The sequence below is a fragment of the Eschrichtius robustus genome, chromosome 15 (genome assembly GCF_028021215.1).
Source record: "Eschrichtius robustus isolate mEscRob2 chromosome 15, mEscRob2.pri, whole genome shotgun sequence".
In the NCBI taxonomy this organism is placed as follows: Eukaryota; Metazoa; Chordata; class Mammalia; order Artiodactyla; family Eschrichtiidae; genus Eschrichtius; species Eschrichtius robustus.
Window position 1 is genome coordinate 59,783,120 of NC_090838.1, and position 25,143 is coordinate 59,808,262.

The 25,143-nt window shown below is 40.5% G+C and overlaps 2 protein-coding genes across 8 annotated transcripts in view; one reads left to right on the forward strand and one right to left on the reverse strand.

Annotated features, from left to right (window-relative positions):
• AAK1 (AP2 associated kinase 1) overlaps nt 1-25,143 on the reverse strand; it is a 164,790-nt gene that overhangs the window by 27,213 nt on the left and 112,434 nt on the right. For 3 of the 7 annotated variants that reach the window (XM_068565164.1, XM_068565161.1, XM_068565167.1), the window contains exons 13-17: nt 23,498-23,749; nt 18,741-18,973; nt 17,359-17,516; nt 15,950-16,054; nt 9,028-9,123 (exon numbers count right to left, since the gene is read on the reverse strand). In XM_068565164.1, coding sequence (XP_068421265.1) covers nt 9,028-9,123; nt 15,950-16,054; nt 17,359-17,516; nt 18,741-18,973; nt 23,498-23,749 — 844 coding nt within the window. The remainder of the gene's footprint in view (nt 1-9,027; nt 9,124-15,949; nt 16,055-17,358; nt 17,517-18,740; nt 18,974-23,497; nt 23,750-25,143) is intronic. The other 4 variants (XM_068565165.1, XM_068565163.1, XM_068565162.1 and 1 more) reach the window with 3 other exon arrangements.
• On the forward strand, nt 15,142-15,519 carry LOC137777785 (large ribosomal subunit protein eL36-like). Its single transcript, XM_068564718.1, has one exon. It carries the CDS (start codon nt 15,160-15,162, stop codon nt 15,475-15,477), a length of 318 nt encoding a protein of 105 aa, XP_068420819.1. The 5' UTR covers nt 15,142-15,159; the 3' UTR covers nt 15,478-15,519.

Consider the following 25,143-nt stretch of genomic DNA (forward strand, 5'->3'; position numbering starts at 1 on the left):
ATTGATAAGCCATTAGCCAGACTCATCAAGAAAAAAAGGGAGAAGACTCAAATCAATAGAATTAGAAATGAAAAAGGAGAGGTAACAACGGACACTGCAGAAATACAAAGGATCATGAGAGATTACTACAAGCAACTCTATGCCAATAAAATGGACAACCTGGAAGAAATGGACAGATTCTTAGAAAGGTATAACCTTCCAAGACTGAACCAGGAAGAAACAGAAAATATGAACAGACCAATCACAAGCACTGAAATTGAAACTGTGATTAAAAATCTTCCAACAAACAAAAGCCCAGGACCAGATGGCTTCACAGGCGAATTCTATCAAACACTTAGAGAAGAGCTAACACCTATCCTTCTCAAACTCTTCCAAAATATAGCAGAGGGAGGAACACTCCCAAACTCATTCTAGGAGGCCACCATCACCCTCATACCAACACCAGACAAAGATGTCACAAAGAAAGAAAGCTACAGGCCAATATCACTGATGAACATAGATGCAAAAATCCTCAACAAAATACTAGCAAACAGAATCCAGCAGCACATCAAAAGGATCATACACCATGATCAAGTGGGGTTTATCCCAGGAATGGAAGGATTCTTCAATATACGTATATCAATCAATGTGATACACCATATTAACAAACTGAAGAATAAAAACCATATGATCATCTCAACAGATGCAGAGAAAGCTTTCGACAAAATTCAACACCGATTTATGATAAAAACCCTCCAGAAAGTAGGCATAGAGGGAACCTTCCTCAACATAATAAAGGCCATATATGACAAACCCACAGCCAACATCGTCCTCAATGGTGAAAAACTGAAACCATTTCCACTAAGATCAGGAACAAGACAAGGTTGCCCACTCTCACCACTATTATTCAACATAGTTTTGGAAGTTTTAGCCACAGCAATCAGAGAAGAAAAAGAAAAAAAAGGAATACAAATTGGAAAAGAAGAAGTAAAGCTGTCACTGTTTGCAGATGACATGATACTATACATAGAGAATCCTAAAGATGCTACCAGAAAACTACTAGAGCTAATCAATGAATGTGGTAAAGTAGCAGGATACAAAATTAATGCACAGAAATCTCTAGCATTCCTATACACTAATGATGAAAAATCTGAAAGTGAAATTAAGAAAACACTCCCATTTACCACTGTAACAAAAAGAATAAAATATCTCCTACCTAAGGAGACAAAAGACCTGTATGCAGAAAATTATAAGACACTGATGAAAGAAATTAAAGATGATACAAATAGATGGAGAGATATACCATGTTTTTGGATTGGAAGAATCAACATTTTGAAAATGACTCTAGTACCCAAAGCAATCTACAGATTCAGTGCAATCCCTATCAAACTACCACTGGCATTTTTTACAGAACTAGAACAAAAAATTTCACAATTTATATGGAACCACAAAAGCCCCCGAATAGCCAAAGCAATCTTGAGAAAGAAAAACGGAGCTGTAGGAATCAGGCTCCATGACTTCAGAGTATACTGCAAAGCTACAGTAATCAAGACAGTATGGTACTGGCACAAAAACAGAAATATAGATCAATGGAACAGGATAGAAAGCCCAGAGATAAACCCACGCACATATGGCCACCTTATCTTTGATAAAGGAGGCCAGAATATACAGTGGAGAAAAGACAGCCTCTTCAATAAGTGGTGCTGGGAATACTGGTCAGGTACATGTAGAAGTATGAAATTAGAACACTCCCTAACACCATACACAAAAATAAACTCAAAATGGATTAAAGACCTAAATGTAAGGCCAGACACTATCAAACTCTTAGAGGAAAACATAGGCAGAACACTCTATGACATAAATCACAGCAAGATCCTTTTTGACCCACCTCCTAGAGCAATGGAAATAAAAACAAAAATAAACAAATGGGACCTAATGAAACTTAAAAGCTTTTGCACAGCAAAGGAAACCATAAACAAGACGAAAAGACAACCCTCAGAATGGGAGAAAATATTTGCAAATGAAGCCACTGACAAAGGATTAATCTCCAAAATTTACAAGCAGCTCATGCAGCTCAATATCATAAAAAACAAACAACCCAATCCAAAAATGGGCAGAAGACCTAAATAGACATTTCTCCAAAGAAGATATACAGATTGCCAACAAACACATGAAAGAATGCTCAACATCATTAATCATTAGAGAAATGCAAATCAAAACTACAATGAGATATCATCTCACACCAGTCAGAATGGCCATCATCAAAAAATCTACAAACAATAAATGCTGGAGAGGGTGTGGAGAAAAGGGAACACTCTTGCACTGTTGGTGGGAATGTAAATTGATACAGCCACTATGGAGAACAGTATGGAGGTTCCTTAAAAAACTAAAAATAGAACTACCATATGATGCAGCAATCCCACTACTGGGCATATACCCTGAGAAAACCATAATTCAAAAAGAGACGTGTACCAAAGTGTTCATTGCAGCTCTATTTACAATAGCCAGGACATGGAAGCAACCTAAGTGTCCATCAACAGATGAATGGATAAAGAAGATGTGGCACATATATACAATGGAATATTACTCAGTCATAAAAAGTAACGAAATTGAGTTATTTGTAGTGAGGCGGATGGACCTAGAGTCTGTCATACAGAGTGAAGTAAGTCAGAAAGAGAAAAACAAATACTGTATGCTAACACAGATATATGGAATCTAAAAAAAAGAAAAAAAAATGGTCAGAAGAACCTAGGGGCAAGACGGGAATAAAGATGCAGACCTACTAGAGAATGGACTTGAGGTTACAGGGAGGGGGAATGGTAAGCTGTGACAAAGTGAGAGAGTGGCATGGACATATATACACTACCAAACGTAAAATAGATAGCTAGTGGGAAGCAGCCGAGTAGCACACGGAGATCAGCTTGGTGCTTTGTGACCACCTAGAGCGGTGGGATAGGGAGGGTGGGAGGGAGGGAGATGTAAGAGGGAAGAGATATGGGGACATATGTATATGTATAACTGATTCACTTTGTTATAACGCAGAAACTAACACACGATTGTAAGCAATTATACTCCAATAAAGATGTTAAGAAAAAAACCTATACTCCAATAAAAAGTATGTTAAAAAAAAAAAAGGATAAAAGTAAAACTACCCATAATTTCCCTTGTAGAGATAGCCACTATTGAGTTTTTAACGAATGCTCTTCCAACCTTTTCCTATAAACTCTGAACGTTCAATAAATATTTAAGCATACTCATGTGCTCTTCAGACAATGTATTAGAAAAGAATTGCTAAGTCAATAAGGAAGTAAAATCTTAAAGGCCACGCTGTCCTCCCTGAAAGCTGTACTAACTGCCACTCCCACTAGCAGGATCTGAGTGTGCCCATTTTCTGGTACCGTCACCAAGCCTGAGGTGGTAGGCTTTTTTCATCTTTAGCAATCTGACAGGAGAAGCTGCAGCACCTCACTGCTTTATAATGGGTACTTCTTGGATTCATCATGATGGTGAACTTTTAGAAAAATATTATTTACTGGTAATTCATCTTTTTTCTTTTATGAATTGTCTGCTCATATTTTTCTGTTGGTGGGATTATCTTATCACATTCCCAGTACAATAATCAGTTCTTTCTCAAGTCTCTAGGGTTCCCAAATAAAAATGAGTCAGGTTAAGAGCTTGGAAAAGCACTGAAATCATGGTTAAAAGCCTGAGAAGGTGGACCCCTGAAGAAAAATGGATGCAGAATTAGTTAGCCTGGACCGTGGAAACCGAGAGTGCTTTTAAAGGAGAGGATTGTTAATACTTTGAAATGAAGGGGGAAATGAAAGGGTCTTCTCTTCTGAGCACCTCCCCTCTCCTTAAACATAAGTCAAATGGCGTGAGGGATTAGGGGAAGAGAGGAGGGGGCAGCTGCTAGAGTTGGAGACAGGGATTAATCCATTTCAGATCCTCATACCGCTCCTCTCAAGACTTAGTAACTGAAAATATAAATCACAAAAAAGGGTACAAATCCTTCAGAAACCAGTCTAAGGTCAGACAGTCAGAACCACTCCCTGGCAGGAGACCAGGATATACTGCAAGTTGTGAGCTTTCTCTCTTTTAAAATATCAAAGATGAGGGTAGATATCTATCTATACAGGCTAGGGAGACTAAGGGCTTGCTCAAGGCCCATTCCAACCGTAATTAGGACTTCGACTATGAGAAGTAAAGCAGACTGAACTTACAGACATGGAAGAGCCAGATGCAAGCCCCATCCAAAAAGATGATTTGGCTGCTACAGCTTTGTGGTTTTGGAAATTTACGTCTTGTCTGACTTGGGGCGTAAGCCCTGATGTCTTGTAACGAGAGATGCTGTTTTTAGAATTTAGTCCCTCTAGCTCCCATCACTGAGAAACCAGACACTAAACCATCTGTGACACCTGCAAGCTGGAATCACAAGTCAACCACCATGACCCTTTCCGAGTCCATTTTAGGGAACTGAATCTGTGGGAAGAAAAACTTTCCAGAGTGAAGACACATACTCTGATCAACCTCGGACTTTTTAAATACCACAAGACAGCAATTGGAAGTGAGGACGCTGCCAAGCAAATAGCTCTGAGAGGAATGCCTATCTTGACAACAAACCACTGAGAAAACGCAGCTTCTCTTGCTTACTTTTCAAGAGAAGACGGAGTGCCATAAGCCAAGAAGTACTTTTTTTTAAAAAAGTCGTTAATTCTAGGAAGTGGCACTTATGGGGCAACTAATGCATTCTTGCTCAGTCTTGTGGAACACTGATGTTGAAAGGTCAGTATGAAGGGGTTGCTATAAAAATCTTTTCCTCAAACTCTGAGCACTGCTGGCGGGAACGTAAAAGGGTGTAGTCACTGTGGAAAACAGTATGGCAGTTCCTCAAAAAATTAAAAATAGAGTTACCATCAGTTCTAGTAATTCTATTTCTGGGTATGTACCTCAAAGAGTCTTGAGTTTTGAAGAGATATTTGCACACTCACGTTCAAAGAAGCATTATTCACAATAGCCAAAAGATAGAAGCAACCCATGTGTCAACTGACAGATGGATAAACAAAACACAACAGAATATTACTCAGCTTTAAAAAGAAATTCTGACATATGCTACAACATGTATGAACCATGAGGACATTATGTTAAGTGAAAAGAGCCAGTCACAAAAGAACAAATATTGTGTAATTCCACTTATATGAGGCACCTAGAGTAGTCAAATTCATAGAGACAGAAAGTAGAACGGTGGTTGCCAGGGGTTGGGGGGAGAGAGGAACGGAGAGGTATTGTTTAATAGGCAGAGAGTTTCGATTTTGCAAGATGAAAAAAAGTTCTGTGGAGGGATGGTGGTGATGGCGGTAAACAATATAAATGTACTTGATGCCACTGAACTGTCCACTTTAAAATGGGAAATTCTGCGTTACATATACTTTACCACAACTTTTAAAAATGATTAAATCTTTCCACCAATTTTCAGAGAAAATTCCTCAATCTTCTCTACCATTTTTTTAAACCTTTGATACCACCTATAGCTTATCTGTTCCCTAATACAAATAAAAGGCAAAATAAATGAACACACAGCATATGAACATCAGTGAAATACTTTGAGGCTCGCTAGAGCTAGGCTTCATGTGGCAGCTTTATGAGCACACAAATGCTCGGCTGTGATCTTTTTATACCAGATTTTCTAAGAAAATTTGTTTTATAATGCTTTGGAAAATAAAAATACTCCTTAAAAAAAAAAAGAAAAACACCTCCAATTATCCAGTGTCCCTTCACTTAGAGTTTAACAATTGCTAATATCAAGGAATTCTACTTTGATGGCTCTTAGTTGTGCAAAGGTCATAGGTCATAAGAGCAAGTTTCATTTCTGTAAGACAAAACTACCATTGCTAAGACTTTTTGATAACTAGGACTGCCCCCCCTGGGAATAAGGGCCTGGAACCAAAGCTGTTATAGCACTTCCTATCTTTATACTAATTTAGAGTTCCCAAAGCAATTTCAAATACATGATTTCATCTGAGCCACACAAGCCAGTCCACAGGTAGGTTTTACTATGGCCAATGCTGAGGAGGAGGAGAACACAGAGTTTGAGCGATTTGACCAAAATCACTTAGCTACTAAGTGGCCAGAACCATGCTCTTACAAGTTCAAATCCATTCTTGTATTTCCCTAACCCTTAAATTTAGCTCTCTAGTCAAAGGCTTTATTGAGCTGGGATCTGTCCCCAAACGACCCCTCGCTGTGTGGGTGCTGTGAGCCACCAAGAGAAAGGAGCACAGTCACAGCAGCACTAAGGCCTCACTTCCTTATTCACGAAGAGAGAGATTACTGGACATACCCACCGGTCAGTATTATTTCTGGCTCAAAGGAAATTATATGTGAACACATTTAAAAAGCATAAAATAAAATGTTAAGTCACAAAAGGCATAGTTGTCAGGAGACTAAGGTTCCATGATTCTCACCATCAGGAAGGCTGAGTGTGGGAGGGAAGCATGTATGCAAACCAAACCAACCAACCAACACACCTGACCGGTGTCCACCACCGGTGGAGGGAGTGACAAACTGCTTGCTTTGAGGGGCAGGAGACAAACCTGCAGTCTGCCAAGGTACCAGAGACCGTAAACTCTCAGCCCTTTCCTCACTCGGGCATTTCAAGATGCTGAGGAAGGATACAGGGATAAAGGAGCTATATAACTGAATGTGCTACAGGCTGGGCGTATAATAGTAAATAAAGTAATCAAAGACACAGCGGTCACATGCCATACTTAGCCCAAATTCTGGAGAGCATCATGAAAGGAGGAGCTGAACGATCTGCTGAGCTTAGCTACTACTTTCATCCCAGGGTTTGGCAGCTTCCTGACATGTGGGCTGTGCCTCTGTTTATGCCCCCTCAAGAGTGGGAAGGAGGCCTGGCTAGGGGTTGGCGGACTCACAGACGGAAGGCTATGGAGATAGTAGTCTGGTGTTTGGCAGCTGGGGACGGAAATGGAGGGTAATGGGGCTGCCAAAAGCCTTTCAGCCTCAGGTTTCATTTACTTTATTCATCTAATCTGCAAATACTCATTGAGTGCCAGCTACACCCGGCAGTGTTCTCAGCATTAACGGTACACTGGTAAATAAGACAGACAAGGTCCCTCCCTCAGGACACTGACATTCTGGGGGAGAAAGAGGAATGAACAAGTAGAAACAGACAATGTCATGATAAATGCTATGAAGAAAAAAGCCAGGGGGTGTGAGTGACAGTGCCCATGGGACCACGTCAGGCCTCTCCGAGAAGAGAGCAATTAAGCTGAGACCCAAATGTCGAATGACAAGAAGGAAAAGCTTTCCAGGCAGAGTATCAGAAAGTGCAAAGGCCCTGATGTGGGAATAAGCTTAGCTTAGCTTATTGGAGGAAAGACTGCAGGGAAGAATGCTATGAGCTCAGGTTAGAAGGGTGGCCAAGGGCCAGACTAGTCAGGGTCTTGTAGGTATGGTAATAAGCCTGGATTTTTTGCTCAGTGATTTGAGAATTCACTGGACTGCAAAGGAGTGACATGTCTGATTTATGCTTTCATCCTCTGGCTTGTGCCAAGAGGTCACCCTTCCAGTTCTGCAGCCCATGGGCTATCTGGGTAAGAGCAAGGCATGGACCCAAAGGGGTACCAAAGGGAGAATGCCTCAATAATCCCTTTTTCCTTGTCTGATTTTATGACTGCCACAAAAGGGAGGAAAAAGAAGCCAGTGGGCCCCAGCTCGAGTTTACAGCCCATCCTTTCTAGCCTTCTGCTAGAAACTGGCCTGTCTTGGCCCTGCTGGGCATACCTGATGAATGCAACAGAGAAAAGGACCTCTATTTGATTCTTTCTTCTCTTTTCTTTAACTGCCCTATCCTGAATCATTCCCTAGTGACTTTAGATATTTTTGACCTACCTCCAGGTCCAGCAAGCTATAAAGTTACACAATACTACCTGATCAGGGCAAATTTCTTCTTTCTCTTAGAAGGGTCAACAAACTACTTAAAGAAAGAAAAACCGTCTTGGTAACCTAGCTGTGGTCTGTCTTAGTAAGTAGAGGATATGCACATCACAATCACTTCCGATCTTGAGGCAATCAAATAAATCCCTTTGACATTTTGGGAGAGAAGAAAAACCAAGCAGATTCTTTTAGTTTAAGACTGTTAGTTTAAGAAATCAACAGGGGTAAGAATGGGAAAAAAGAAAAAACTATCAGCAGCAAAATGACTGTCAGCTGTTTCTAAGGAGCTGGATCTATTTGCTTTTTCAAAGAGACTGAAAAAGAAGAGAAAGTGCGGCTTCTGTTCCTCACATCCTGCTCCCCTTCCCCCAAAAGGATGGGGAGGGGAGCGCGAAGAGAAATCTTTGGCATTCACGAACTCCAAATGGAAAGCATCCAATGATATTGTTTCAAAAGCTATTTCAATCAGACCGCGCTAACCGTTTCTTACTTTTTTAGACTGCTTACTTAAAAGTCGGTACAGAGCAGACAGTAGGGGAGATTAGAACTACTTATTTCGATGATGAAGGGTCAAGCCCAGATAGTGGCAGGTAGTGGAACCTAGGTCTCCTGACTCACACTCCCTATCAAATTTTATTATGTGTTTTTATCTTTTAAAAATAAAAGCACATTATAGCAAAATAGGAACAGGAAGTCACTCAAAATCCAATCATTATACTACACCATTAGCATTTTGTTCCTTCTATCATAGGCTTATAGGTTTCCCCCCACATTGTTATAATCACACTGAACTAATGCTCTTTGCGATACAGGCCCTTTATATTACCATTAACACAGTCAAGGATATAAAACTTAAGACTGATATGATGTGGAATACAACTTGGTATAATCTGAGGTGAATTTATTATCTTTGCTAAGGACTAGTGACACCGCAAGAGAATTTTGCGCCTCTTATTGAGACAGTAAAAATATACAACAGCACCTATTATTAGGTCTTGGAATTCAGGTCCTTTTCATGGAGTGTTTAAAACAGAACTCTCAGGAAGCCCTGGGATGTAACTTAACTTCAGATCAGTTTTATTTACCTACCTGGTGCATCAGGTACTTGAAGAGGAATGAAAGGATCAGATACACTTAGAAGAGGAAGGCTAGAATCCACAGTCTGCCCACCCTTCCTTTTTTCAGCTGGAATTGGTTGGAGGGGAAGGAAGGGTCAAGAAGAGGGAGGAAAAAAAGAGAAAAGCAGAAAACATCAAGTAAATCCAGATGTATTTACCATCTATTAACCCAACTCAAATTATAGAGTAAGTCTAAATTTAGAGGCAGAATAAAGAGGAATGAGTGGATATAATTCAATGCAATAGCAAAGTATGTCTGAGATGTACAATCTGGTCCTTGCAACGTAGTCTGAGATGCAATTAATGGTAAAAGTAGGATATTCGTACATCTGAAATTCCACGTCTTCCTTAGATACTGCAGTCTACAGTGATCTCTTTCAGAATTCCTATTGCAATTACTACTATCTTTATCACACATTTTGGTAGGTAAACAAACTTTGTCTATTTTGAAATTTACAATATGTGTACAGGTACTTCCTATGTGCCCATTTCCCTCTTGAGGTCCTTTAGGGACTGAGTCCTATTCTATCACCAAATGTCTAATGTAGTGCTAGGTAGACAGAAAGAGACAGAAACAGATTTCTTGCCTATTGGAAGGTTAGATAAACCCTAACCTCTGGACTACATCTACCATACTATTGGCATTCATCCTATATTTGGCAAACTTATAGATTTACAGAAATCTATACACCCTATGGAATATCAGAGCTTGAAGGGATCTCAGCATTTTCTACCACAATTTTCTTATTTTCCAGAAAAGAAAATGAAGCCCAGAAGTTAAGAGATTAGACAGAGGTCCACCAGCAGACCCAGGATCAAAACACAGGTCTCCTGGCTCCTACTTTACCATTCTTTACCTTGCATTTTAATAATGAGTTAGTTCCTGAATTAAAATCTAATTTAGCCTTTTATAAAGTGGATATAAAAAAAAAAACTTCTAATTTTCAAGTAACTGTAGAATCATAGGAAGTTGCAGTACATAGAATCCTGTGAACCCTTCAACCAGCTTCCCCCAGTGGTGAGTTCTTACACAACTATAGTTCAATATCACTGACACCAGGGAAATTCTGTTAACTAAACTCTGTTCAGTTTTCACATGTACTCACATTTGTGTGTGTGTGTGTGTGTGTGTGTGTGTGTGTTTATAGTTCCTTGCCATTTGATAGTACGTATAAATTAGCCTAAGCACCACAACAATGATACACAACTATTCCCTCAAACAAAAGAACCTCCTTGTACTCCTTTATAGTCACACCCACTCCTTACTCCTGTCCCAGTCTCTATAATTTTGTCATTTTAAGAATATCATTCAAGTGGGCTTTTAACTAAGCTTCTTTAAAGGTCTGTGGAGGAAGAGAAGGGTTAAAATCACTGCTCTTAGTCTCTGAAATATTTTAAAATGAGACACAATGAAATATATTAAAAGAAAAAGAACAAATTATGAAATTGAATGTATAGTATAATTCATGTTTGAAAAAAGTATGTATACAGAAATAAAACTATGGACATAAATATTGTTAAATGTTAGCAATGCTTTCCTCTTGGAATGGGGTCATGAGTTTTTCAGTCTTGCTTCCTTGGGGTTTTAGCAAATGAATGTATATAATTTATCAAGAGAAAAATACAGTAAGTCCCCTACATACGACCTTCAAGTTGAGAACTTTCAAAGATGTGAACGTGCGTTCCTATGTCCAATCACGTAAGTTAGTTCACGCGTCTGGCGTACATTGTCACGTGCAGCTTGCCCTCTGTCTCCTATTGCTGATGATCCTTCAGCCCTACCATCTCCCACCTCCTCTCCCTCCTCCAGTCAGTAACTCTTCTTGCCTGTTCACTTGATGCCAGCCCCTGTATGCCAGCTGTTGTACTGTACTACTGTACTTTTCAGGGTACTGTACTGTAAGATTAAAAATGTTTTCTTTATTTTTTGTGTTTGTTTTTTATGTATCATTTGTGTGAAAAGTATTATAAACCTATTACAGTACAGTACTATATAGCTGACTGTGTTAGTTGGGTACCTAGGCCAACTTTGTTGGACTTACGAACAAATTGGACTTATGAACAAACCAGACTTAATGAATGTGCTCTTGGAACGGAACTCGTTCATATGTAGGGGACTTACTGTATTTTAAATAAAGAGGCACAATGTCAAGTTTTAATTGTCTGCCTGTTCCTCCTCTAATGTATGAACACAGTTTAGTAACATTTTTGCAGCTTTTACCATAAAAATGTTAAGGATAACCCTTGTGTCATCCTCCCCAACTCATTACCAAATTTCCTGCTTCTCTCCTCCCTTGGTTGGTTAGAAGGTTTCAAATCAGTGAACGGTCTGAGCTTGATTAGAAAACTTGGAGAAAATGGTGCCACCCTGAACTTCAACCAAGTGAGGACACATTAATTTCAGGGATTTAGATATAATTTTCTTTCATTTGTAAAGAATGAAGATTCTTCTTCATTCACACCACAAATGCAAACGAAGGGAAAATACCAAATGTTCATAGAAAAGTGCTGGATAAATTGAGGAAAATATGAAGATGTTTTGTAATGCCTGTAAAAGCTTAGTGTCACTGATTTATAAGATTTCTGAGATGTGGTTACAACTACAGCTTCTGCGCTGGGCTGCCCAGGTACAAATTTCTACACTGTCATTCTCCACCTACGACCTTGGGCAGGTCACTTAGCCTCTCATGGGCTGTTGTGAGGGATCACTGGAGATAATGTACATAAAAGCACTTACCCAGTGGGCTTAGCACGCAGCATGTACTCAACATATGTTCGCTGGTATTATTGTCCTAACTTTACTCAAATATGTGTTTTCTAATGGCTGGGCCGTTAAAAAAAAATACTGCCTTTTACAACCTTCAAAGTAAGCATTAAGGGGAGAAGAGGCAAAAATAAAAGCAAAAAACAACTCTTTAAAAAACAGTTCATACAGACAAACAACAAAACATAAAATGTATGATAAGAAAGAATTAGGCATTAAAACTGGAAGTGGATGGAAAATGATTAGGGACGTCTATTATTAACATTGGTGAATCCAAGCTCCTATCCTTTGGCAAAAAGTGACTCCTTTCCTTCATTCAACAAATCTGTACTGAGCCAAGCACTGCACTAAATGCTGGGATTCAGCATCAAAGAAGACCCTCCTAGGGCTTATTCCACGACCCCCTTTCCAGGGAAACTATATGCTACCCAGCACCATAACTAGTCATCATTGTGACATTTTATCTCAAGGACAATGACCAATGCTGTATACATTTGGTATATTTAGTCAACTATTTGGCATATCCAACTTGAAGCACTTTCAACCAGACCAAAATACCAATAAATTTAAAAATTATACAGACCAGACAACAAAGCTAAAAATAAAAAATAACACACAAAGAAATTTTCACTATTTAATATTAAAAAACACACCTTCCAAATAATTCCAATGCCTGTTCCAAAATATTAACAATGAGAACATCATATGAAGACTTATGGGATATGGTTAAAACTTGAGTTTTTTCTTACAAGGGAAACACACAGCTATTAGAAAGCACTCTCAATAACAGTGTAATCCTCAAAGGCTGGGGTGGGGTGGGCATCTGGAGCAAGAAAGAGGCAAGAGAATAGTAGATTATCTGCGAAAAAGTCTTCCTGGAAATTATAATTAGCCTCCCTCCCCACTCTCATGCCAGATGAAAATCACTGTTATATTGAGAGAAAAACTCTAAATACTTTTTTTTTAAAGAATTAAAAAAAATTTTACTATGTGTTCTTCTTGAAATCAGCAAAAGTGAACCTAAGAAAAATAGGGAACTGTAATCAAAAAGATAAAGGCAAAAGATAAAGAATTAGAAGACAGAAAAAGAGTAGTTCTATAGAGTTGTCTTTGAAAGGTAATAAAACAGCAAATCTCTAGCTAGAGTTACCAAGAAAAAGAGAAACGCAAATACATACAATAAAATTGATGTATGCAAAGAAAATACTATAAGAGATTTAAATGTATTCTTCTATTTTATTAAAAAAATTTTGAAACTATAGATGATTTTCTAGGACACTATTATTAAATTTGCCTTATTATGAGGCAGAAAACCTGAGAGAGGAAGTTCTAGAGCCAGAGGGTCGGTGTCCCAGCTCTGCCACTGACTAGCTATGTGACCCTGGGAAAGAGACTAGCCTGTGCTCAGTTACCTCAGCCTTAACTGATGTGGGGATGATGTGGTAACCTCGGAGGGCTGTTGAGAGGGTCAGATGAGATAATACTTGCATAGGACAAATGACAAACTGGGGGAAAAGTTTACAATATGACACATGAAGAGCCTTACATATTAAGAACAAAATAAACACAGCACATTAAAAACAAAAAAAAGGACATGAACAACACAAATCCCAAAAGAAATAAAAATGGCCAGTAAACAATGTCCTTTGTCTACAGCCTCTGAGCTGGTCTGGCTGGGAAAAAGAGGTGAAAATTACTCATTCACTGTTGACTGAAATAAAATTTGTATAGCATTCTTGGAGGGCAAGTTTTGGAAATAGGCACCAAAAGCCTTAATTACACATATCTTTTGATTTAGCAAATAATCCCCTAAAAGCTATCTTAAAGAAATTTTAAAGGATATGAATAAAAATTTGGCTTCAAGAATGTTTATGTGGTGAAAATTAGTAACAACCTAAGTATTCATCAAAGGGGATGTTAAATACAATGTTCTTGTTCTTCCATTAAAAATCATGTTGTAGATTAGTATTTGTTGAAATGGAAACTACTAACTCCCATAGAACGTTTACAAAATGAATAACGAACTCCTCCATAATACCAAGAGAAAAAACTGCAGAGGCCATATTATCACAATGCAATGAAAATATATCCTAAATAACTCTAGGGTAAAGAAATCAAAACTTAAAAATTAAAATTTAAAAACATCCAGAAAAGAATGAGAATAAGAGAGCATTACAGGGACTTCCCTGGTGGTCCAGTGGTTAAGAATCCGCCTCCCAATACAGGGGACACGGGTTGGATCCCTGGTCGGGGAACTAAGATCCCACATGCCGTGGGGCAACGAAGCCCACGAGGCGCAACTACTGAGCACGTGGGCCACAACTACAGAGCCCGCATGCTGAAACTACAGAGCCCACGCACTCTGGATCCCTGCGCCACAACTAGAGAGCCAACACGCCGCAACTACTGAGCCCACGTGCCACAACTAGAGAGAAGTCTGCGCACCACAACGAGGAGCCCACGCACCGCAGTGGAGGATCCCACATGCTGCGAGGAAAATTCCGAGTACCACAACTAAGACCCGACGCAGCCAAAAATAAAATAAATAAATAAATAGAGTGTTACATAGCAAATGTTACGGAATAACAGCCAAAGTTCTAATCAGAAATAAATTTACGAGGTTAGAAAAATACTGATACACCCAAAGAAAGCAGGAAGAAAGAATATGAAAAGTTAAAAGCAGAAATTAATCAATATAATTAAAAAGATCAATTTTGAAGGATATCAAATTCCATATCCTACAATGAACATATTCAAAACCTCACATCCATTGCTGAGGAATTTATAACAGTGAAACATTGACATCAAATTAATGTTTAAAAAAGAGGTACCTGGTTAAATACACTAGGATGTATCCACATAAAGGAATTTAATGTAGATATTTAAAAAGTTATATTCGAGGAGCTTCTTTAATGATATGGGGGAAACATGCCAAATTTTGTAAGCAAAAAAAATTAGGCTTTAAAATATGACTATAAAAATGTACCTTAGAGTCATAAACTGAGGCTGAAAATTGTGCACAAAATTGTGGACACATGTATTTTTGTGAAAGAGAAGATCTGTAACTTCCCTTAGATTCACAAAGATATCTGTGACCCTAAAAAGGTTAAATGCCACTAACAGACATCAAAATGGTATCCCTATGCTAATTTCTCAGGGGTGAGATCACGGGGCTTTTAACTTTCTTCTCTATGCTCTTCTATAAATTACTAAATATGTATATTATTTATTAATAGAAGGGAAAATTAGGTTTTTATTATTACTTCTGGAATTTTTTTAAACATCTCATTTAAAAAGATACCTTGCTTCCGCCACAGCAGCCATTGAAGAGCAGCAGCCATGGCTCTGCGCTACCCCATGGCTGTGGGCCTCAACTGGAGCCACAAGGTGACCAAGAACGTGAGCAAGCCGAGGCACAGCCGCCACCACGGGCGCCTCACCAAGCACACCAAGTTTGTGCGGGACATGATCCAGGAGGTGTGCGGCTTCGCCTCCTATGAGCGGCGGGCCATGGAGCTGCTCAAGGTCTCCAAGGACAAGCGGGCCTTCAAGTTCATCAAGAAAAGGGTAGGGGGGCACATCTGTGCCAAGAGGAAGAGAGAGGAGCTGAGCAATGTCCTGGCCGCCATGAGGAAGGCGGCAGCCAAGAAGGACTGAGCCCTTCCCCTCTGTGCACAATAAAACTTTTTCAGAAAAAAATAAAAAGATATCTCCCTGTCCCCATAAGCACACACACACATGCACAAAAACACAGCATAGAAGAGACTCAGATATAGGATAGAGCATCTAATTCTTAGAATTCTTCAAGTCATTTCAAAGAACCTAAGCAATTACAAGAGATTAACAGAGTGATGTTCCTGAAATTTAGAAATATTTGCTTAAAAACATGTACGTGGACTTGAGAGAACAAATCCTGTATACTACTGCCAGATCACCCTGCCATTCTAATTCAAAGTGATTCTAGATCTGTTTTTATCCCGATCTTTTTATAGGAAATCTTCAGAATGAAGAAAATTATGTTACCACCAGGATCTGGGGCTCACTGGCATGCTAGGGTTATCTGTGGACTGGAGACCAGTGGGAAGGTGACAACAGTGAGTCTTGAGTTTCAGGTGTTCGCCATACTAACCAGTTCCAGCAGAAAATGAGGAAGCGGCAAAAGTATCACCTTGGGTTGGTTGAAAGCCTGGGATCAAACTCTCAGCTGAGCCTCCAAGCTTCTCAGGATGTTTGCCTGGAGGGACAAAATACCACTCGGTTCATCCCAGCAGAATCCCATGATGCACACACAGGCCAGGGGTGAAGGGCACCCTCCAAACCGACATCTAGACTTGACTCATTTTACTGCATTATGGCAACACCTTGGCTATTCAAAGGTCCTTGTCTAGTCACTGCAGTAACTGAGAAACAGCTGAGGAAAGAAAGGAAGTCTAAAACTCTAAAGCTTGAGCACATTACTCAAAGCACAGTGCCTCCAGCCTTCACTCTCAATCAATTTATCTCTACATCATTCTAATGAGTTTGATGATCTGTTTTCCATGTTGAAAGTAGTTATGAGAGCAAAAGAGAAGAGAGATGGCAGTAGTGAGATGCTATGAGGGACGGGCACAATGACAATGGCTTAATGTAAAAGCCAACAGTTGAACAACAAGAACAGTGACAGGAAATTACTAAAAATAGATACAGGAATTTTGAAACTTGGGAGTCACTTAATCAGGTGCAAAATACTAGTTTTCAATAGCACATGAAGGTATTTCTGTTTACAGTCCAGAACAATAACTGGCATACATAACAATGAAACAAACTGACAATAAATGTCAAAGAAAGTTAAATCCTACGCCCTATGAAGAAAAAAAAAAGGCAAGAAGTGTATGGATTTTAAAAAGATGTCTATAAAATTATAAAGCTAAAATGTTTGGTCAAAGTTCGTATCATTCACTCCGTTCTGATCATTCCTTTACCCTGTGCTTTTGTCTACACTGAGGTACTTTTTTTGAACTGTATCATACTGTAGAATTTTCGCAGGGTGTGTGCTGTTGTTTTCCAAAGTGTATGTGTGTCTGTGAGTGGGTATCCTGCCTTCCAAATTGGACTGTGGATTTGAGGGTGGAAATGGTACCTTCTATTTATTTGATCTCTGCTCCAGGGTCAGTCAACAGTAATAGAGAATTCTGATCATGAAGATTCAGTGTCTACATGAGGGCACACTCTCATGGGTAAGCAGCTACGACTTTCTGGGATAATAAACCCACTTCGGACAAGGTACCATCACATTCCTCCAAGGAGTGAACGAGCTTGACACTATCATCCTGATCTATGCTACCCAATCTTTCCTAAAAGTTTCCCACTCTCCTTGCTGCCACCCACAACAGACCAGGATTTCCTGAGGATGAAGAGACTTCAGTGCCCTAGTAAAAATACAAGCTGATTTGTGCATATACTTCAAAATCAAGTCTTTGAAGGAAAGAAAGACCTAAGCCTACATTTTCACATGCGTACCCCTCTAGAGTTAATCACAAAAAGACACCAATTACTCACCTTCCCCAAGCTTGGCAAAGTCCTTGTTCAGCAGTTCTTCAGCTGTGAGTTTGGAGAAATTGTCGTCGTCAAAGGGATTCCATGTAGAACCTTCTGAAGGATTATAAACGTTTTGCTGGGAGGCCCGAGGGGAGCCTGAAGGAGTGGTGGTTGCAGACCTAGGTAGGTTCCCACCCCCACGAAATAAAAAGACATATAAAGGTTGAAAAGGGTCAACCTATTTTCTCTTTGTTTCAAGAGCAAATTATTTTATAAGTCAAACCATTATTTTCCACAGTATGTTTCTAAAAGGGCTTCCCGTAACAATGGAACAGTTTCCACAGATGCGCTTTCCACTGTGTGAAACAAACATCTCCCTTTCTTTTGTGATTCACTATCTCCCACTACATCTTTAACCTCTTGCTTAGATTTTTGGTCTCATCTGCAAGTTCTTTCAGTTCAGGATCCCAAAGCCACCTGTTCTTAGGCTCGTGCATCCTGTGGTGACCACTGTAACATTCACAACAGCTCCAGAGGGGCTGACGCCTATTCCGGCTGCCTCGCATCTGTCAGGATCCAGCATCAGTGGACACCATCACAGTTAAAGATCAATAAAGACATTTACCACCATCTTGAGCTCCTGGGTATTATCACCTAATTTTCTTCTAAAGTCTCTCTTGATGACCTTTGCATTTAGCTAATGACTTAATTTAAAGATTTTTGACTTTCGTATATGGTTCCAAGAAAGTTGAGAGCCTGACGCTGCATTTACGCAACAAACACTCACTGCAATCTACTTGATGTCAGGCACAGAGCCTGTCACCGGATTTACAAAGGTTGATTAAGCCACGGTGCTTGCTGTGGATGAACGTGCAGGCTAGGTCAGCTAAACATACAAATAAATAATGATAACACAGTGTAATACATGCTCAAAAAAGGGTTCATACAAAATTATATATGATGCCAGAGGAAGGGTCAAAGAAAATATAACCTCCAACATGGATCTTGATGAATAAATAAGCGTTTCCTAAGTGGACCAGGAGGAGAGTGGCAGTTCCACCAATGTGATATAATAGTCCTTGGTCTGTTAACCAGTCAGTTCAGATATTATTCCACAGGCAATGGGGAGCCAATGAAATGTTATCAGCATGGAGAGATTTGATCAGATCAAGAATTTAGAAAACACATGATACAGTATGGGATGGAAGACAGATTGGAAACTGTGAGGCAAGTAGGAACTTATTTCTTAAGATCAGTCTGATCTATGCACTACAGGAAAATTCACTTTCTCATTAAACACAGACACTCACCCCTACATATACATCTACACACAACTACATACATATGCAAAAATCACACAGCAATGTTCCCCCGCAGCCCTTGCCCACAAAAGCAGTACATACTTGGACTTATTGAGACTGGCCTCAGCTGCAGCTGCTTGGAGCAGCTGGGTTGATTTGCTGGCAGGGACCCCAAAGACTGCGCTGTGGGTCACGTCGCTGAGAATCCGCCTGTGCCCAGCACGCTGGGCCTTGGGGGATGATGGAGGAGTGAGAGATCCGAGTTTCTGCCCCTGGATGGTAGGAGGTGGGGTTGTCTGAACCTTTGGCTGTTGTCTTATGGGGGCTTGAATCTGCTAGGAAGAGAGACGAAAGCATTAAAAAAAAAAAAGGGAAAGGAAAAACAAATAAGCAGACAAGTATAACAAAAAATGCCATGTGAGAGCTAACATATGGCTCAAATGGCTCAGTTTATCAAGAACACCCAGAAAGAAAAAAACTAGGCTTTGACAATCTGAGCTGCAGCCCTGAGACTGATACCAGCATGGTACTTACCTGGTACTTATATATAAATTTCAATCTTCATTGGCAATAACATACAGGGTAACCATATGTAACTCGACCCAGATCAAAGACTGCAGAAGCTATTTCTGGCTTTAAAGATCTAGAAAGTTTCCTAAAGGACCACTTTCTGCTTTAGGAACTCATTCAGAATGCCTCCAAAGGGCAGCCTTTAAGCATTCTACTGGCACAGTCACAAGCCAATGAAGGCACACCTCTAGCTAAAACACATTTGAGCTAAATGATTTCTGCTAAGAGATCCCTTTCTGACAGAGCTCAGACTACCAGTTAAATGAGACAGAATTTCACTGTGATTAATAAATGGCAGCACTTTTTTGCTTTTGTTGTTAACACTCTATTTCATTGATAGGATGGGTCTTAACAGGATTCTGTTTCTGTGGCAACGCCTGAGAAAATGTACAGTATTGGAGCAGTGGGATTATCCTGTTCCAATCTTCATTTTGGAAGTGGCACCAAAGAACCATGTAGAGAATACAGTAAGAAAGAAGAAAAAAATGTAAAAGCCCTTGATGATGATTGATCTAATAATACGAGGCCTCTTGACATATAGGTCTTTTTCAGAAGGAAGGCAGGACACACTGTCACCACAGAAAGACAAACTGGTGGGAACATCCTTGTGGCCACATAGTGAGCCTTTAAGCACAAGTCTTGATCTACAAAGTTCTATGTCAAGAAAATGAACAAAAATTAATATTAAGAAGGCCACCTAACCCTTTTCTTAACTGTCAATCCAGAAATAAAGGGACTTAGAATATTAAATGCCTCAGGTATTGAACTATCCCTTCCCTCCAGTCCTTCATCTCAGATTGGAGCTGCCCCTCCATGCTGCAAATTGGTTCTCACATTCTGTGTCTTCGAAGGTAGGCCCTGGAGAGATTCAGGAAACTAGAGTGTCCAGCTACTTGGGTCAGGATGCTGACAGCCTGGGAGTTTCTGTACTTACACTGACTCAGACTTTAAGTTTATTGAGGCAGGCTACATACATGTGAGAGTACACAACCACTCACCAATTGAATGAATGATACAATATAAGGTTCTAATTCCGATCAAGTTAAAGTCAAAGGGTAAAGCAGCTGACTGCATCTCTGAGTGAGAAGCAAAGTGCTCTGTGAAGAAGACCAGAGTTCCAGCTCCACAACTTCCTCAGGGGTCCAGAAGTGCATCTGCAACAGCCAGCCTAAAGCCGGTACCCACAGGGGTGAGAAGGGCTTTAAGGACAGAACTAGATTTGCTTATTTCTTGGAGTTTAAGACATTCACTACACTGAAAAGCGTACTTAACTGTTGAGGCCCTTTATTTTGAAGAGTCCAGACTACCTGGAGAACATTTTCCCTTCCTTTTGCCTACTCTCTGTATGCAGCACACCGAAGAACAGATGCTTCCTTCATGAGGACACCTTGTTTTATCACAGTTACCAATTCAAACTGGCTGCCACCCATTCAGCCACTCCCCACAACAACCCACAAAACTGTCAAGCAGTTTTATTTCCAATCAGAATCTCAGCATGAAGAGTCAAAAAAGACCTTAGAGAACACAGATTCCAACCCCCTCGTTTTAGAAGAGACCAGACCAAGGCCCCCTAAGGCTAAGTGCTTGCTCAAGGTCACAGGGTCAATTGAGGGCAGAATCCATGTCTCTTGACTATCGCCCAGGACTCTTTTCTGCACCATGATGCCTCCTCATCCAAAAATGGGATTGGGAAGGGGGAGGAGGGAGAAACAGACCACAGGGGGAGGAGAAGCAAGGTAGACTCAGATGTCTATCTTGCCAAAGATTTTTTAAAAAACAAAATATATAACTATAAAAGGTGTATAATAACATCAAGAAATGTAAGGATAGAGACTAGGGGAGAAAAACCACCCGGACTTCCATCCCACTACTCTAATACAACTGTTCTTATCTTTCTGGTATCTTATATTTAAGTCTATTTCAAGTACATACTCATCCCATAATCTCATCTCTCCTCTAACACTACCTCATGAGAGTTTCCATACTATTGTACAGAATTTTATGACCATGATTTTTTAAAATTAATTAATTTATTTTTATTGAAATATAGTTGATTGTTTTTGTTTTCTTTTAATATTTATTTATTTATTTATTTTTGGCTGTGCCAGGTCTTAGTTGTGGCATGCAGGATTTTTCGTTGCGGTGCGCGGGCTCTTCGTTGCGGCGTGCAGGTTTCTCTCTAGTTGTAGTGTGCGGGCTTCTCTCTAGTTGTGGCGCGTGGGCTCCAGGGCACGTGGGCTCAGTTGTTGCGGCACGCAGGCTCTCTAGTTATGGCGTGTGGGCTCCAGAGCTCATGGGCTCTCTAGTTGTGGTGTGCGGGCTCAGTAGTTGTGGCACGCAGGGTTAGTTGCCCTGCGGCATGCCCTGCGGATCTTAGTTCCCCGACCAGGGATTGAACCCACGTCCCCTGCGTTGGAAGGCGGATTGTTAACCACTGGCCCACCAGGGAAGTCCGTATAACCATGATTTTTAATGGCTGCACGGTTGAGTCGTTGGAACAAGTTAGGTTTCTTCCATGCTTATGGCTATTATTAAGACTGCAATAAACATCTGTGGGATATGGCCATCCTCCCTTTGCAGATTATTGCTGTGAGATGGCTGCAGGGTATACTTTATATTCATTTACTTGCTTCTCTAGGTAAGTCCTACAAAGGGTCATGGGAGAATGGGAAGGGTCAAAGCTGGGAGGTTCTCTGGCTCCTGGCTGAAGCACGTTCTGTTCTCGTTCCTTCTCTGTGCCCTCGACCACCTACCCCTGAACAAAGTGCTCAAAGTATTTTTTCATTCAAGGAACATGGAGAAGGATCACAGTTCATTCCCAAGGAAGTGGATACTTCTGTCCAGGGTCAGCAGAGGGGGACCCCATAAGAAGTGTATAGTCAGTGGTAGATGATCGCGCCCTCACCCTGAATGAGCATTGCTATTATCCTTGAACACAGACTAGGATTCTTCAGTTCATGCCCCAGCTCTGGTGCTATCAGTCTGTGTGTCTTGGGTGATCCCTTTCTAGCCTGGGCCTCAGTTTGTAATTCCATTAAATGAGGACTGGACAAAATAAGATTTCAACTAGCTACATGATACAATAATCTTTTAAAAACTCTTTTTCCATTAACAAGAGGAACTTTGTCGCTTGTTAAAAATACAGAGAGTAGCTGTCTACCACATGCCTGCAGGAAGACCAAGCTGTTCCAGAAACGAAGGTGTAAAGACACTGAACACACATTTAGCTGAGACTTAAAGAAGACAATCTATTTACGGCACTGCTTCCTTTTGAAGGGATGTAGGTTTTCTGGTTTAAGATGAGCGACAAAACTCTAATAGAAATCAATCCTCAGAAAGATAGTTTCTTACTTTTCCTTCGTTCTTCTAGTGGTTGGGCTTCCCTGGGAATAAGAGAGTAGCTGTGATACTCTGTCAGCTGGGTATGTAAAATGCCTTTTTCTATCATTATAAAATTTTCTATTACTGTCGCTCTGCGAGTACTCATTAAAGGCACTCAAAGTATGATGTGCCTGAGGATGTACCTGTAGAGGTCAATCAGAAGAGCATGTAGAGGTCCTGATTCTATACTCAGCCAGTGTCTAGAAATGAACATGCCGAATTTCTAAACTGACAAGATGGCTCAAACAACAGTCAGATGCTCTGGTGCCCAGAGGGGGATCAGGCCACGGCAAATGGTCTCAGCAAGTGGGCCCTGGAAGGGTGCTGCATAGTAGACTTACTTAAGGTGGCCAGTAATATCATCCAAGACAAAGAATAAACACAAGACTGTCAGGACTCAGGGTACAGGCGGAGGCCTACATGAACCTCCCGAGACTGGGAAGGCCACAGTGGTCAAACTGCCCCCTGAAGAAGGGAAAGGGATTAGCTCTGACCCTACCTAGGGCTTTGACTGCTCGGCACTGGCACTGACAGAGACAATGAACAGCTCTTTCTGCCAGCCTAATATTAGAGTGAGAAATAAGAAAGTTCATTGTCTATTAATCCCATACTCCTAATGTACGCCTCCCCCCTCCCTTCCCCTTCGGTAACCATAAGTTTGTTTTCTATGGCTGTGAGTCTATTTGTGTCTTGTAAACAAGTTCACTTGTCCATCAGCAACCTAGAATCATTTTTCTAAAACCTTAAGCTTCTATAGTATACCTCATCCTTTTCCTGGATATATCGGGAAAAGATCAAATATCTTAACCACCAGGGCGGGGAGCAGCCGTGCCATGCCAGCTGCTGCTGCCTCTCTCCCACCCTTTCCCTAGCCCTCACTGCGTGCTCCTCTTCTGGTTGATTCTCACCGCTGGCTCCTGGGCAGGGGCTGGCTGGGGGGCTGCGGCTGGCTGTGCCTGGGCCTGCTGTAGGGCTACCACTGCGGTCTTCTGCTGCAAGGCAGCCTGCTGAGTCAGCAGCTGTTGTTGTTGATGCAGGGTTGTGGCCAGCTGCTGCTGCTGGTAGAAGTTCTGTATCAGCTGCTGTTGAGAGCTTCCTTGGGCTACCACGGGGAACTGAGCGATCGCTGGTTGCTGGGTTGCAGGGTGCACTGCCTGAAACTGAGCAGGAGAAAGTGGCAAGGAATGAGGAGGTGAATAAAAGCCTGTCTCAGAACCATATTCCACAAAGGATGAATGTCTCAGTAACAACTAAGACCAGTGCTGAAGCCAAAGGCAAGGGCAGGTAGGCGTCTTTTACCTTGGCCTGAAAACTCACGAGGGGAACCTCAGGGCATTACATAAACACAGCAGCACCTTACACTGCCAGGCTCTAGCCACCGCACTGTCTGCCTCCTGCAATGCAGACTGGCTTCCGAGGGGTTTCTGTGCCTGGCCTGAGGGCATCCATCTGACTGTACATCTTGTGACTCCACATGCTGGAGTGTAACAGAAGCTAATAAATGATCTGCTAAGCATAGAAGTTATCCCTCTCATAAAGGGATTTGGAAGTAACCAGGATTAAAATTCTTCCCTACATGAACAGGATGAAGCAATGATGACACGAAAGAGAATAACCTAAATGTTAGCCCAGTTATTAAGTCCTCTCAAGCCTTTCTGAAAATCATTTCCCAATAGCTCTCTTTATTAAACTCCCATCTTTAAACATTCAAAATATTCAATATACTCTACCACTTAATGATATTTTATCTTATACTGGTAGCATGGTTTCACGTTATATTCTTTTATAAACTTCCTGAAGACAGGAATACTTCTCTACTCCTCACTGCTCAGGACTCTGTGTAAGGCACAAAAACACAGCTGACGAAAGGGCCTACTGATGAACAAAGGTCAAGATCTTGTCTTTGAAATCCCAAATACTGTTACTTAGTTATGAAGTTAACTGGGAGGATATTGTTTGCCTACTGGGGCAAAGTTAAAGGGTTAGCAAAAAAAGCAGATGTCAATAAATAGCTGCCTACTTATAATAGCAAAATGCTAGAAACAACCAAATGTCTGTCAACAGGGGACTGATTGGAATAAACTATGCTATATATCCTTTAAAGGGAACACTCTCAAGTTGTAAATAGGAATGAAGGATACCTCTACATATGGGATGGAGGGAATAGAATTTTGCAGATTTAACTTTGAAATTATGTAAATGTTTTTTTACATTTTCACAAAACAAAATTAAACCGAAATTTAAAAAGCAATAACTAAACAGCAAAACAAAGCAAATAAACCTGCGTATCAAATTAATAGCCGAACTCCTAGAAAATAATGTGCTAAACATTCTAGGTGTAAGAATGGCAAAGAAATCTTAAACCGTTTTCGGTAATCATAGTGGTATTGTTATCTTGAAACTATAAATCAATTAAGAATTATGTTAATGTTGTTAGGAATCAGGATTTCCAGATGCGAAAGATACAAATATAAAATCCAAGAAGTTAAACAAAATACTATAATTACAAATCTGCTTTAGAAATATAAATTTGAATTCATGGTGTATATTCTAT

Bases quoted from the DNA above. Each gene is read 5' to 3' on its own strand.
- LOC137777785 (XM_068564718.1), top strand. From the start codon at position 15,160: ATGGCTCTGCGCTACCCCATGGCTGTGGGCCTCAACTGGAGCCACAAG.